Here is a 16,183-nt window from a genome sequence, read left to right on the forward strand (position 1 = left end):
TATCCCCATGATTTTCTAATGTGGCACTCTGACACTTTAACACTTTTACATCCGCCATGAGTTGATTACGGTCCGTAGCCAAAGATTCAACTCTCTCGCCCAATGCTTGAATGGCACGCAACATATCCCGCATTGATGGTTCATGAGTGCTAGTAGAGGGTTCAGGCACAACTACTACTGGGGAAGGATTAGGTTCAGGGGCATGGGAGGAGGAAAATTCTAATGATCTAGAGGAACTTCTCCTCACCCTATCTCTCTCTAGCTTACGAGAATACTTATCAAACTCTAGCCAGTCGAATTCCGAAAGTACCACGCACTCATCACACCGATCTCCTAATTGACAGGTTTTACCCCGGCAATTAGAACACACGGTATGTGGGTCGAGAGAGGCCTTTGGAAGACGTTTGTTACAATCCCTAGCATTACATTTACGAAATTTAGGAATTGGAGAAGGGTCAGCCATTTTGAAAAGTCAAAGAAAATCCAAAAACAATCCAAAGTCATCAACAATAAAATCTATCCAAAAAAGAGTTCAAGAGTTTTAATTGAAGATAAAAACACCTGCACTGCGAAAGCTCAAAACCAAAAAGAAGTACTTCACCAAGAATGACGAAAAACTCCAGGTCAACAGCGAGTAATGGAATCAACGTGTCGACAAGACCGACAGAGAAGAACTGGAGCTGTTTACATGTATATGCGGTATCTGGCCGATAGTTGGCGCTGGTGGGCACACCCGCAACCTTCATAGCGATCGCTCGCGAGTTTTTGTGTTTTTTTTTCTGTCGAGCCGTCCGAGACGTCAGCTACTATATATTCACCGGCTAAGTTTAATATTTAAAAAAAGCTGGTACAAATTTATCAGCATCCAAAACCAATTGCTAACCATTCAGATTGAAGCCATGGTTGACATGTAAAGAAAGGGGCTACCACTACAAAGTTGGCATTACAATTATTCTTCAAAACAGTAATACCAAGGTTTTCTATATATATCATCTTGTTATATTTCCCTCTGAGAAAACTCCATGGTTAAACAGGTAACTATTGTAAAGGCAAAAGGTAGACATTTTTTTTGCCATTTTTTGCAAAATATATTTACAGACTTACATTAGTGTGAACAAATGCCAAATTTGGAGATAATTTGTATTAATGTATTCCTTAACTGATACAAACCTTTAGTTATTTATGTGGATAAACTTTCAGTGGAGTTTTGACGCAAGTACTGTATATCCAGATAAATAACGTGAGGTTTGTTAGTGTGGGAACGAAAGCAAAATTCAGAGATAATTTGTATTTTTCCCTAACTAATACAAACCTGTAGTTATTCATATGGATATACTTTCGACGGAGCTTCGCCGAAAGAATACCCAAATAAATAACGTAACGTTTGTTAGTAAGGGAACAATTGCATTATAAGTACAGTTGTAAACTATTCTATTAAAAAAAAATCCATAGCTTAATACCTGGTATCTGTGCTAGTGGTATTCTCTCCTCAGTTACAGGGACTGGTTCACTGTCATTCTCTAGTACAGTCTCTGCATCTAACATCATCTGACATTTATCATTCTGAAAGAAAATTATCTTGGCTCAGATGGGTACAAGAGGTTTCAAATTATATGTTATTGAGAGAAAACAAATATAATTAAACTCACTGTGAAGCGAAAGTTGCCAATAAAAATCGAACATTTCACAGAATACAACATCTATAAAAACTTCAGTACTAAAAAATGCTGCAAATCAATATGAAAAATAAAAAAATATTTGATTTTCTAAAATAGTCTCCTAACATATAAAACATTGTTTTCCTTTCAAAGAAAGCTAACTACTTGATTGATTTCGGTAGCAAATTTTAATCGAGGATACAATACATAAAGAGATTTAACAAATAGATAAGTTATAACAACAAGAAAAAGATATCAATTATAATAAGTGGGACAAAATCAGTTCTGACAATGCAAAGTTATACTTTTCAATTTCTAGAGCTTAACCCTTTTACCCCCAGACTATTTGGAACTTTCCAACCCTTAACCCCCAGGGGTTATTTTTTTTCAAGCACATTTTGCAGTATATTTTTTCTAAATTGCTCTAACAGCCTTAATTTTCATCATAGAGAGGTCAGGTTGGCCTCATTCTCTTGGAATATGCCTGAAGTTTCTCAAAAAATTATCAAAAATATGCAAAAAAAAAAAAACGTAAATAGCCATTTTTTGCAAGGACGTACCGGTACGTCCATGGGGGTAAAGGGATGAGTTTTGTGAAACGTACCAGTACGTCCTTTGGGGGTAATAGGGTTATTACTCATGTTTAAGTATTTGAGATTTACAATTCTTACCATTTAAGCATAATATCTGAAGCTTTTCTAAACTAGCATGGCTCCGGCATAATGGGCTTGTATTGAAATATACGTGTTAGAAAATTTGCACAGTTAAAAGACTAAATTATTATTATTATTACTAGCCAAGCTACAACCCTACTTGGAAAAGCAAGATGCTAAAAGCCCAAGGGCTCCAATAGAAAAAAATAGCCCAGAGAGGGAAGGAAACATGGAAATAAATAAACGTAATAAAAAATTGTAATAAAATATTTAAAAAAAAAATTAACATTAAAAGTTATTTCATATATAAACTATAAAGACTGATGTCAGTCTGTTCAACATAAAAACATTTGCTGCAAGTTTGAACTTTTGAAGTTCTGCCGATTCAACCACCCAATTAGGAAGATCATTCCACAACTTGGTCACAGTAGTAATAATTTTCATCATTCCTTTGGCCTGTGCCTTCAATGATTCCTAATTTTCATCTACAAATGGTTGCTAGCCACATGAGCCGAGAAATATGACAGATTAACCTGGTTAAACATCTGAAAATCATCCCAACACATACCATTAACTGTAATGTGGTCAAGAACTGCCCCCTGCCAGAACTTCCTTCATCAAACTGCGACGTCATCTTTTTAAACAATGGATCGACATCAAACTCCAAATCAAACTGATGGATGTCTATGTTTTTTATATTCGCTTCTATCACCGCTTTTTTCTTGGTCTGCAAATACAAAATGAAACGTAATGCACATTTGAAATTCCCGGAGATGGTTTATTTTCAACTACATTAATTACAAGACTGCACAAAAAAAGACTGGAAGATGTAAAATACACCGGAAGATGCATTAGCAACTCTCTGGTGGATATACGAGGTGCCTCACACTGAGGGACCTGGGGGAACCCACACAAAAAAAATAAGGCAAATAAGGGATCATAAATGATACAAAAATAACTAGTATTTCCTTATTAATTATAGAAAATAGTATAACACCAAAACAATTTCATAACACAATGTCATCTAATCCTTAATGCATTTCTCTGACTATCATCAAAAACAAGTAAAGTAGGTATTTCAAAAAACATTAAATTTTCACAAGAAACTTTAAAAAAAAAAAAATGGGCTGATAAATCATCCCTTTATAGTAATGGACCATCTACATAAAAACAATTTTACCTTCTGTTTCTTTTTTAAAACAACTTGATCACCTCCTTCGCCCATTTCTTCGTCACCGTCCTTCTTTCCTTGGGTTCGTCCAAGACCACCGGCCATTTTCAACGTGTCGGTGTGCACGCTGTCGACACGATAGGCATAGATCTTCGTGCTTGCATCCAAGGTACAGCTCGCAACCTTCAGAGACGAGGAAAAATTCACATTAAAAATAAGCCACAAAATATTCTTTTGTTAAGTTTCATTCATTTTATTCCATCAAAGGTTCGAGTCTTAACGAGCAATCAACAGGTCAATCAAACGATATTTTCAAGTAACTCGCCTGGAAATTGTTCATGTCGGAATCCTTCCTCTTCAACATCTCGGACATGTAATCAATAAGCTGGAGGTTGAATGCATTCTTCACGCTGATTTTCTGTCAAAAGAAAATGTCAAATAAATTTGGGCAAACATTCATTATCTGTGAAACCCCAACTTCAATTTTAATTAGGAATTTAGAACACTTTATAAAAGTTTAGTTCCTCCAGGCATTTTTCAGCCGTGCAATGAAGAAACAAAGAGAAATCTACATGCACACACATATACTGACTATGCTAAAAAAAATACATAAAGTTGCCTTCACAATAAATTTTTAGAAGCGATGATGAGTTGATGAGAACAATAAGTTTATCATCTTTCTCAATACCTTCACAAATAAATTTCTTAAAAATGACACTGCAGATTGGGTTATAAATAGATGAAAATTGCCAACTTTGTATGTTAGAGAATTAAACAGGAATTCGGATGAATCTTTCTTTGAACACAACTTTCAACACTCCAGAGGAATTGTACTCCAGTAATCCATTGTCGAGATATATATCACAGAGTGACCTTTAACCCTTTTACCCCCAGGCTATTTGGAACTTTCCAACCCTTAACCCCCAGGGGTTTTTTTTTCCAAGCACATTTTGCAGTATATATTTTTTAGATTGCTCTAACAGCCTTAATTTTCATCATAGAGAGGTCAGGTTGGTCTCATTCTCTTGGAAAATAACTGAAGTTTCTCAGAAAATTATCAAAAATATGCTAAAAAAAAAATTGTAAATAGCAGTTTTTTGCAAGGACGTACTGGTACGTCCATGGGGGTAAAGGGATGTGTTTTGTGAAACGTACCAGTACGTCCTTTGGGGGTAAAAGGGTTAATAAATTTGAAAAAAAAATGAAGGGACATTCATCAGCTTTATACCGACTGTAGCTGGATACAAATCATTTAGTAGAAAGAATCAAAACAGTTGATGGCTAATTGAAAATTACTTCTTGGTGGTTAAAAAAGCTAATATGGATAAAGTTTCTGAAGTAGATCAGTCTCACTGACTTGTTAATACTAGTTTTAAACCAGGGGAAAACCATGATACTATCTTCAAGTACTGCAAACAAAATTAGGACCCTGGTGAATAATATTATTATTATTATTATTATTATTATTATTATTATTATTATTATTATCATTATTATGATATTTTAATTATAAAATAAATTTTTGAATATACTTACCCGGTGAATATATATAGCTGCAACTCTGTTGCTCGACAGACAAAAAACAGTAAAAACTCGCCAGCGATCGCTATACAGGTTGCGGGTGTGCCCACCAGCGCCAACTGTCGGCCAGATACCATACTCGATGTAAACAAAGACTCAATTTCTTCTCATCCCACTGCGTCTCTATTGGGGAGGAAGGGAGGGTCGTTTAATTTATATATTCACCGGGTAAGTATATTCAAAAATTTATTTTATAATTAAAATATCATTTTTAAATATTTAACTTAGCCGGTGAATATATATAGCTGATTCACACCCAGGGTGGTGGGTAGAGACCAGTTAAATATGTTTACATCGTAGAAGCTAAGAGTTTTTATTTCATTTTGGAAGTTATCAATATAACAAAAACAAAATAAATAGGTACCTGGTAAGGAAGTCGACTTAGACGATTACTCTGCCTTGTAAGTACGTCTTCCTTACGGAGCCTCGCGATCCTCTTAGGATGCTGACAGACCCCTAGGAGCTGAAGTATCAAGGGTTGCAACCCATACAACAGGACCTCATCAAACCCCTAATCTGGGCGCTCTCAAGAAATGACTTTGACCACCCGCCAAATCAACCAGGATGCGAAAGGCTTCTTAGCCTTCCGGACAACCCATAAAAAACAACATTAAAAACATTTCAAGAGACAGATTAAAAGGATATAGAATTAGGGAATTGTAGTGGTTGAGCCCTCACCCACTACTGCACTCGCTGCTACGAATGGTCCCAGTGTGTAGCAGTTCTCATAAAGAGACTGGACATCTTTCAAGTAAAATGACGCGAACACTGACTTGCTTCTCCAATAGGTTGCGTCCATTATACTTTGCAGAGATATATTTTGCTTAAAGGCCACGGAAGTTGCTACAGCTCTAACTTCGTGCGTCTTCACCTTAAGCAAAGCTCGGTCTTCCTCACTCAGATGTGAATGAGCTTCTCGTATTAACAATCTGATAAAGTATGACAAAGCATTCTTTGACATAGGCAAGGATGGTTTCTTAACTGAACACCATAAAGCTTCAGATTGGCCTCGTAAAGGTTTAGTACGATCTAAATAGAACTTAAGAGCTCTAACAGGGCATAAGACTCTTTCTAGTTCATTGCCTACGATCTCCGATAAGCTGGGAATATCGAAAGATTTAGGCCAAGGCCGAGAAGGTAGCTCATTCTTGGCTAGAAAACCAAGTTGCAACGAACAAGTAGCTTTTTCCGACGAAAATCTGATGTTCTTGCTGAAGGCATGAATCTCACTGACTCTTTTAGCCGAGGCTAAGCATACCAGGAAAAGAGTCTTAAGAGTGAGATCTTTCAGGGAGGCTGACTGTAAAGTCTCAAACCTGTCTGACATGAGGAATCTTAGTACCACGTCTAAATTCCACCCAGGAGTAGCCAAACGACGCTCCTTAGTGGTCTCAAAAGACTTAAGGAGGTCTTGCAGATCTTTATTGTTGGAAAGATCTAAGCCTCTATGCCGGAAGACCGATGCCAACATGCTTCTGTAGCCCTTGATAGTGGGAGCTGAAAGGGATCGTCCTTTTCTCAGGTATAAGAGAAAATCACCTATTTGGGCTACAGAGGTACTGGTCGAGGATACAGAAACTGACTTGCACTAGTCTCGAAAGACTTCCCACTTCGATTAGTAGACTCTAATGGTAGACGCTCTCCTTGCTCTAGCAATCGCACTGGCTGCCTCCTTCGAAAAGCCTCTAGCTCTCGAGAGTCTTTCGATAGTCTGAAGGCAGTCAGACGAAGAGCGTGGAGGCTTTGGTGTACCTTCTTTACGTGTGGCTGACGTAGAAGGTCTACTCTTAGAGGAAGACTTCTGGGAACGTCTACTAACCATCGAAGTACCTCGGTGAACCATTCTCTCGCGGGCCAGAGGGGAGCAACTAACGTCAACCTTGTCCCTTCGTGAGAGGCGAACTTCTGCAGTACCTTGTTGACAATCTTGAACGGTGGGAATGCGTAAAGATCCAGATGTGACCAATCTAGGAGAAAGGCATCTACAGTACCCGTCATAAAGAATTGCCGAATTTAAAAAAGGCAAATCATTTTGACGCAAATCGGTCGACCCCGTAATTACGGGTAAAAAATCGCCTGGGACAAATTGACTAATTGGCTACTCAAGTAGAGCTTCCGTCGCTACGTGCCTGCTACCAGACTTCAGGCAGTGCTCTCTGTGGTCTTGCCAGGTGCGGTTGTGTGTTTTTGCCTGTCGCAGCAGGTCCCCTTTTACCGTCGCATTTTTCTGTGTTCAGTGTTTCTGTTCGTGTTTGTAGTATGTCTACAGGGTATACCTCCATTGAAAATCGTGCTCGAGTGATACAGCTTCACGAGGAAGGATTGAAAACAGGTGTGATTAGTGCGAAAACCGGTGTAAAGCCTCGAACGATCCGGAACATTCTGAAAAAATACCGCGAGCTTGGAAGCAAGGAGGTACCGAAGGCAGACACGAGTCCCGGTAGGCCGAAGATTATTAGCCCAAGGGGTTTAAGGGTCCTTGCTAGGGATATCGAAACCAATCCCACCCTTACAGCCCGTCAGCTTAAGGCTGAAAATCCAGACGCTGTTGCTGGTGCGTCTGTAAGAACTGTTCAGCGGCGCTTACAAAAAGACCTCAATTACTCGAAAGTTAAGGCGCGAAGGAAGCCACTTATAACCGCCAAAAAAAAGAGGGATCGGCTTGCTTTTGCTAAATCCCATAAAGATTGGGACCTCGAAAAGTGGAGGAAAGTCTTGTGGAGCGACGAGGCATCTTTCTTTGTGGGGGACACAAAGGGAAAGAGTGTTTGGCGCAAGCCAACATCCGATCCACTCGACCCTAAGTACCTCGCCACGAGTGTTAAGTTCCCTGCGTATGTTATGGTCTGGGGTTGTTTTGGGTATGGAGGCAAGGGATCTTTAGTGTTTTTGCCTAAGAATGAGTCGGTGAATAAAGATTCTTATTATACCTTGCTAAACGAACATTTAGAAGACTCGTTTGAGAAAAGTAATACGTGTGTGTTTCAGCAAGATGGCGCCCCTGCTCATACCGCTAAGCAGAACATAAATTGGTTAAAAGATTGCGGAATTGAGTTTATTAGTGACTGGCCCGGGAATTCTCCAGACATTTCCCCCATTGAGAATTTATGGGCCATCATTAAAAGACAATTACAGGACGTAAATACGTCGTCCATTGAGAAATTGACCGCGGAGCTACAGCGCGCTTGGGACAACCTGGACCCGTCCCTCCTACAGTCATTAGCAGATTCCCTCCCCAAGAGATTAAAGGAGGTGCGGAAACGTCGTGGCATGCCCATCAAGTACTAGGGCAGGGGTTGGTGAGTGTTAACCATTAATTCCAATGTATTTTCTTTATTAGTTGTTTTTTCCTGAATATTTTCCCGTGCGTAAACTGTTTTTTCCCCTGAAATCTCCTACGCGGCAAATCTCTATGACGGGCACTGTATATGTATTGCTGCTGGGTCCGGGACTGGGGAGCAATAGATTGGAAGCCTCTTGGTCAGCGAGGTTGCAAAGAGATCTATGGTTGGTTGACCCCAAGTGGCCCAAAGTCTCTTGCACACATCCTTGTGGAGGGTCCATTCGGTTGGAATTACTTGCCCTTTCCGACTGAGACAATCTGCTATGACGTTCAAGTCGCCCTGGATGAACCTCGTTACTAGGGAGATGTCTTGACCTTTTGACCAGATGAGCAGGTCCCTTGCGATCTCGTACAACGTCAGTGAGTGGGTACCTCCTTGTTTGGAGATGTACGCCAAGGCCGTGGTGTTGTCCGAGTTTACTTCCACCACTTTGCCTCGAAGGAGATACTCGAAGCTTTTCAAGGCCAGATGAACTGCCAACAGCTCCTTGCAGTTGATATGCATGCTCCTCTGACTCGAGTTCCACAGACCTGAGCATTCCCGACCGTCCAACGTCGCGCCCCAGCCCAAGTCCGATGCGTCCGAGAAGAGAACGTGGTTGGGAATCTGAACAGCCAGGGGAAGACCCTCTCTTAGGTTGATATTGTCCTTCCACCAAGTCAGACAAGACTTTATCTTTCCGGAAATCGGGATCGAGACCGCCTCTAGCGTCTTGTCCTTTTTCCAGTGAAAAGCCAGATGGAATTGAAGAGGACGGAGGTGTAGTCTTCCTAGTGGTACAAATTGCTCCAGGGATGACAGCGTCCCTACCAGACTCATCCACAGCCTGACTGAGCAGCGTTCTTTCTTCAGCATCTTCTGGATGGATAGCAGGGCTTGATCTATTCTGGGGGCCGACGGAAAAGCCCGAAAAACTGGACTGCGAATCTCCATCCCTAAATACAGAATAGTTTGGGATGGGACCAGCTGCGACTTTTCCAAATTGACTAGGAGTCCCAATTCCTTGGTCAGATCTAGAGTCCACTTGAGATCCTTCAGACAGCGACGACTGGAAGAGGCTCTGAGAAGCCAGTCGTCCAAATAAAGGGAGGCTCGGATGTCCGATAAGTGGAGGAATTTGGCCACATTCCTCATCAGCCTCGTAAATACGAGAGGAGCTGTGCTTAGGCCAAAGCACAGGGCCCGAAACTGGTAAACCACATCTTCGAAGACGAATCTCAGAAAAGGTTGGGAGTCTGAGTGAATGGGGATGTGGAAGTAGGCGTCCCTTAGGTCTAGCGAGACCATCCAGTCTTCCTTTCTGACCGCTGCTAAGACTGACTTTGTGGTCTCCATGGAGAACTTCGTCTTTGTGACAAAGACATTCAGAGCACTGACGTCTAGCACCGGTCTCCAACCTCCTGTCTTCTTTGATACTAGGAAGAGACGGTTGTAAAATCCCGGTGATCGAAGGTCCGAGACTTTGACCACCGCTCCCTTCTCTAGTAAAAGAGACACTTCCAGTTTCAGGGCTTGTCTCTTTTCTTCCTCTCTGTACCTGGGAGAGAGATCGATGGGGGACGTCGCTAGAGGGGGTTTGTGTACAAAAGGGATTTTGTACCCCTCTCTGAGCAACTTCACAGATTGTTGATCTGCGCCTCTCTTCTCCCAGGCTTGCCAGAAGTTCTTGAGTCTGGCTCCTACTGCTGTCTGAAGTTGCGGGCAGTCAGACTCTGCCCTTAGAGGACTTGGATCCTTTCCTCTTCCCTCGCTTCCCTTCGACACGAGCACCTCCTCTGCTGGAGGCTCTGCCACGAAAGGGCGGAATAAAGCGAGACGCTGGAGTGTCTATCCTCGGTCTAGCAGACAATGTAGGCAAAGGGGGAGCTTTGCGAGCCGAGGACGCAACTAGATCGTGGGTGTCCTTCTGAACTAAAGATAAGGCAATTTCCTTTACCAAGACTTCAGGAAACAGGTACAGTGGAACCTCTACACACGAACGTATCTACATCCGAATTTTCCAACATCCGAAGTAAAATTCGAGCAAATTTTTGACTCTACACCCGAATTTTATTTCGACACACGAAGTAAACATTACGCCAATGAGCGTCGAGTGCTCAGTTCTCTATTCTTGTGTGTATCGTGTGGTTGTCCTCTGTTTGGTCTGTTATTAACAGTGCTTATTTTCTTCCTTTTCTCACATTTCCTTTTTGATTTTACCTATAATCATGGTGCCTAAGAAGCTAATTTTCAGTATAGGAAGAAGGCAATTCTTTCATTAGAATTGAAGCAAGAAATTATAGAAAAACATGAGAGCAGTGTGCATGTGAGTGATACTGTATGGCTAAACAATATGGCCGGAATAGGCCTATGATCTCGAGGATCATCAAGCTGAAGGCAGCCATTACAGCAAATAACCATCGAAGGGGATCACAATTATTACAAGACATCTTAGCAATACCCTGGAAGAGATAGAACGCCTTTTGTTGATAGGGATAAATGACAAAGAGTTTGTTGGCAACGATCATTTGTGAGAAGGGCCAGCGTGATGAACAGAAAGAAAGAAAAAAGTGAAGCAAAGAAAACCATGATAGCATTAACAAGCTCTTTTAAATAAGACTTCTCTCTTTTTCTGTTTCTCTCTAAACATAGCATTAAAATGTTCTTTAAATAAAATCTCTCTCTCTCTCTCTCTCTCTCTCTCTCTCTCTCTCTCTCTCTCTCTCTCTCGTTCTTCTTCGCTGTTACAGTGTTAGATACGTCTATTATTTTTTTTCTCCGCGAGAGAGAGAGATTAAACATAAATGAATTTAAAGTACATATGATTTTTAACAGCGTCAACGAGTTGAGAAACAATTAAATGTAACTAAGAAAGTAATAACAGCTAATCTGAATTCCTTCATTAACTAAAACAAATATTGATACAAACACGCTTGTGTGCGTATGCACAAACACACACACAGGTGCAAAAATTGCTGCGCAGTAGGAGAGACGGTCGGGGAGGCGGTAGAGATGGTGACTGATAACATACCGTAACTCGTCACTGAAAGTGATGAAAATAAAAAATCAAAAGAAAAAAAATGTAAAAAAATATGAAATATAAAAATTAGAAAAAAAATAAATAAGCTAAGTTAGATTAAAATTTCCGTAGTGTAAGTTACGGTATGTTATTGCAGTCACCATCTCACCTCCTCGCCGATCGTGTCTCCTCGTGCGTGTGTGTGTTTGCGCATACGCACACGAGTGTGTTTGTATCAATATTTGTTTTAGTTAATAAAGGTATTCAGATTCGCTGATAGTGTTTTTTTAGTTACATTTAACTGTCTTTCAACTCGTTAACGCTGTTAAAAATCATATGTACACAACTCATTTTTGTTTAATCTCTCATTTTTGTTTAATCTCTCTCTCTCTCTCTCTCTCTCTCTCTCTCTCTCTCTCTCTCTCTCTCTCTCTCTCTTGTTCTTCTTCACTGTTAGTGTTAGAGACGTCTATTAATTCTTTCTGAGAGAGAGAGAGAGAGAGAGAGAGAGAGAGAGAGAGAGAGAGAGAGAGAGAGAGAGAGAGAGAGAGAGAGAGAGAGAGAGTATTTATTTAAAGAACATGTTAACGCCATGTCTACCTTCTCGCCGATCGTCCGTCTCCTGGCGTAGCAAATCCTACACCTGCGCTGGCCTGTCTCTAAGGTAAAGTGGCAATAAAACACATTTTTTATTTATTATTTCTTTATAATTATCTTTTTTACATGCTTCTTTCATATTATGCAGTTATGTTATTGTCATGTGTAATTATGTGTAGCCATTTATTAAGGATTTATTATGGGTTTTTAGGCTGAGGAACGAATTAAATGAATTACCATGTATTCTTATGGGAAAATTCGTTTCTACATCCGAACATTTTCTACATCCGAAGTTGGTTGTGGAACGAATTAAATTCGTATGTAGAGGTACCACTGTACTTGGAAAGGGGAGCAAAGAGTAGCTCAGATCTTTGGCATGGCGTCACTCCAGCAGACAGGAAAGAACAGAGAGACTCTCGCTTCTTCAGGACTCCGGACGTGAATGAGGCGGCTAGCTCGTTGGACCCATCACGGACGGCCTTGTCCATGCAGGACATAATGAGCAAGGAAACATCCTTATCTGCAGAAGAGATTTTCCTGCTCAGGGCTCCTAAGCACCAGTCTAGGAAGTTAAAGACTTCGAAAGCCCTAAATATCCCTTTAAGAAGGTGGTCCAGGTCCGATGGCGACCAACAAATCTTCGAGCGTCTCATAGCAAGGCGGCGGGGAGAGTCTACAAGACTTGAGAAGTCGCCCTGGGCAGAGGCAGGAACTCCCAAGCCGAGAACTTCTCCCGTGGCATACCAGACGCTCGATCTAGACGAGAGTTTAGAGGGGGGAAAGGCAAATGCTGTCTTCCCTAAACTCTTCTTAGACTCTAACCAGTCTCCCAACAGCCGCAAAGCTCTCTTGGATGAGCGAGAGAGAACGAGTTTAGTAAAGGCAGGTGCGGTAGCAGGCACGCCTAATACAAACTCTGATGGCGGCGAACGAGGAGCCACAGAAACAAAGTGGTCAGGGAACAACTCCTTAAATACAGCCATGACTTTTCTAAAGTCCAATGATGGTTGAGTTGCCTTAGGCTCGTCAAGCTCTGAAGGTTGATCCTCTTGTGGTTCAGCAACGTCCTCATCTGATAGTTCCTCATCCGAAAACTGATGAGGAAACGGCAACGGAGTGGGCAACGTTTGGCTCGCTGAGTCCGGTCGCACTGGTGCATGCGTGACGGAGCCGGACGCAGCGTCATGGAACTGCTGCACAGTCTGTGAACTGTCAACAACCATGGGTGCGCGAGGACGCACAGCGTCCACCCTAGACTGTTTAGACCGTCTGGGTTGTGCAGTCAACACCATACCGGGTTGCGGAGGTTGACGCACCGCGTCAAAACAAGTCACCTCTGATGGTTGCTGAACGTCCTGAACGTCAACAACCACCTCCGTGCGTCGCCTAACGTCAACGTGCGGCTGGCAACCCACACTGGGTCGCATCGGTGGAGGTACCACCCCAACTGGTAGACGCGAGAAAGTTACCTCAGCGTCAACAGGACGCACAACAGACCGCTTGGAAGGTTGTTGGCCAGAAGGTTCAGCAGCAACCTTCTCCGCATTAAAGTCCTCCATCAAGGACGCAAGCTTGGACTGCATGTCCTGCAGCAACACCCATTTAGGGTCTACGGCAGCAGGTGCGGCAACAGACGGGGTGAGCGACTGAGGCGGTACCGCTTTGCCTCTCTTAGGCGGTGAGCAGTCATCAGATGACGGCAACGAGTCCGAACTGACCCAGTGGCTACAACCGGGACGTTGGACTTGTCCTGAAGGGACCGACTTACGTTTCAAAGGTCGTGAGACCTTGGTCCAAGGTTTCTTACGAGAAACACCTTCGGACGACGAGGTAAAAACGGGCTCTCTCGTCTTACGTAGGTAGGGGCGATCTTGGGGAGATACGCCTGATACCATGGAGGGAACGTCTGATCGCTGATCAAGGCCTCTCGAACCCATGCGTCGTACGACATTGCTTCTCCCCTGGGCTTGGGAGCTTGCAAGAGGTCCCGGACTAGGAGGACGACAGGCACGAACAGACGAACCCTCAAGCGCAACACTGTTCACAACACTTTGAGAAACACTAGGCACTTTATCACTTCCCGCGGCACTTTGGCACTTTAGTTCCTTAACATCCGCCATGAGTTGATTGCGGTCACTTGCAAGGGACTCAACTCTCTCCCCCAAGGCATGGATAGCACGCATCATGTCAGCCATCGTTGGTTCCTGAGTGCTAGGAGGGGGGTTAGGAACAACCACTACAGGGGAAGGATTAGGTTGAGGGGCATGAGGAGAGGAAAAATCTACCGACCTAGAAGAACTTCTTACCCTATCTCTCTCTAGTCTGCGTGTATACTTCTCAAATTCGATAAAATCGAATTCCGAAAGGCCCACGCATTCCTCACACCGATCTTCCAATTGACAGGTTTTACCCCGACAATTGGAACAAACAGTGTGAGGGTCGAGAGAAGCCTTTGGAAGACGCCTATGACAGTCCCTAGCATTGCATTTTCTGAACTTGGGAACTTGTGAAAGGTCAGCCATTTTGAATTGGTCAAGGGAAAATTCCAAAAAACGATCTAAGTCATCAACAATGAATCCGATACAAAAAAGAGTTCAAGGATTTATTTGAAGAAAAACCCTGCACTGCGAAAGCTCAAAACCAAATTAAAGTACTTCACCAAATATGATGGGAAAAACTCCAGGTTTCAACAGCGAGTAAAGTACGTCTTGTCGACACGTCGACAGAGAAGAAATTGAGTCTTTGTTTACATAGAGTATGGTATCTGGCCGACAGTTGGCGCTGGTGGGCACACCCGCAACCTGTATAGCGATCGCTGGCGAGTTTTTACTGTTTTTTGTCTGTCGAGCAACAGAGTTGCAGCTATATATATTCACCGGCTAAGTTAAATATTTAAAAATTATTATTACAGGCTAAGCTACAGCCCTAGTTGGAAAAGCAGGATGCTATAAGCCCAAGGGTTCAAACAGGGAAAAATAGCCCAGTGAGGAAATAAGGAATTAAACTATAAAACAAGTAATGAATAATCAAAATAAAATATCTTAAAAACAGTAACATTAAATTAGATATTCATATATAAACTATAAAAAAAACAAAGATATAAATAAGATAGAATAGTGTGACCGAGCGTACCCTCAAGCAAGAGTAGATATACAAGAACACACGTAAACAGACGCACATACACTACTTCTGGCGAAGGGGGCACTACCCGTCGAAAGTAGAATATTTCTAGGAGATGGGGTTCATACCTAACAGCGGAATTTATACAATCATTACCTTAAATTTACGATAAACTACTACATATGAATTCTCGTTTTACTGGCTGAAACAAGACCAGTACTAAGATGGCAGTGACCTTCATATATTCTGCCCAAAGAATTGATCTTATATCTAAAATATATATACACTGTAGTATTTTAAATTCTAGCACTATAACAAATGAAATAGCCCAAAAATTCATAATTTATACTCACATTAGGAGAAACCTTGAAAGCTATGAAATAAAATTACAGAGTTATAGTTCTCTAAACATTCATAGACTGTAATGAACGACATTTGACTTACAATATAATCGTTAAACCACACAATGCATTATTACAATTAAGCTTCAAAAAAATCTTGAAAGTTGTACGTTCATTATAAAATTTAGTATGCAAATATGGTTCCCATAACTCACGTGTGTTCAGAATTAAACAATTAGTTTGACGACACTATCTGTCATTGAGAGACTATAATATGTACATTTCCATCCTTATCAATTATACTATAAAGTTTGAAAGCACAATTTAGCTGGCAAAGTAAAAAAAAAAAAAAAAAAAAAAAAAAAAAAAAAAAAAAATAGAAGTTCTCCCATATCACAACTACCACTGCAATGCACGTCTATTGAAAGATGAGCCTTACTGGAAACATTTAGTTCTTTGTCTCCAATTGATGTGGGAAGGAGGGTGAGATCAAATTAAGGTGGTGTAAGCATCAAAATGACAAATTCGAAGATAATTTGTATTTTTCCTAACCATACATACCTTAGTTATTAACATTGGGTTTACCTTTTAGCGCAGCTGAAATGGCGAGCCATTAGAATTTAACGAGGGTGTATTACCCCCGCGCTAGTTAGTGGGGGGGGTAGGGGAGTGGTAGCTAGCTACCCCTCCCCCCCCTCACACACAGATGAATGCTCACTT

General features: G+C 41.6%; 2 protein-coding genes across 3 annotated transcripts in view; both read right to left on the reverse strand.

Moving 5' to 3' along the window:
• LOC137655798 (metabotropic glutamate receptor 2-like) overlaps positions 1-16,183 on the reverse strand; it is a 172,416-nt gene that overhangs the window by 55,734 nt on the left and 100,499 nt on the right. The gene's annotated exons all lie outside the window — the stretch shown is intronic.
• Positions 1-16,183, reverse strand: part of LOC137655901 (condensin complex subunit 2-like) — a 56,151-nt gene that overhangs the window by 22,638 nt on the left and 17,330 nt on the right. The window contains exons 5-8 of the mRNA XM_068390119.1: positions 3,808-3,900; positions 3,492-3,665; positions 2,880-3,038; positions 1,461-1,563 (exon numbers count right to left, since the gene is read on the reverse strand). Of these exons, the coding sequence (XP_068246220.1) occupies positions 1,461-1,563; positions 2,880-3,038; positions 3,492-3,665; positions 3,808-3,900 (529 nt within the window). The remainder of the gene's footprint in view (positions 1-1,460; positions 1,564-2,879; positions 3,039-3,491; positions 3,666-3,807; positions 3,901-16,183) is intronic.

This window comes from Palaemon carinicauda, chromosome 16 (assembly GCF_036898095.1).
Source record: "Palaemon carinicauda isolate YSFRI2023 chromosome 16, ASM3689809v2, whole genome shotgun sequence".
In the NCBI taxonomy this organism is placed as follows: domain Eukaryota; kingdom Metazoa; phylum Arthropoda; class Malacostraca; order Decapoda; family Palaemonidae; genus Palaemon; species Palaemon carinicauda.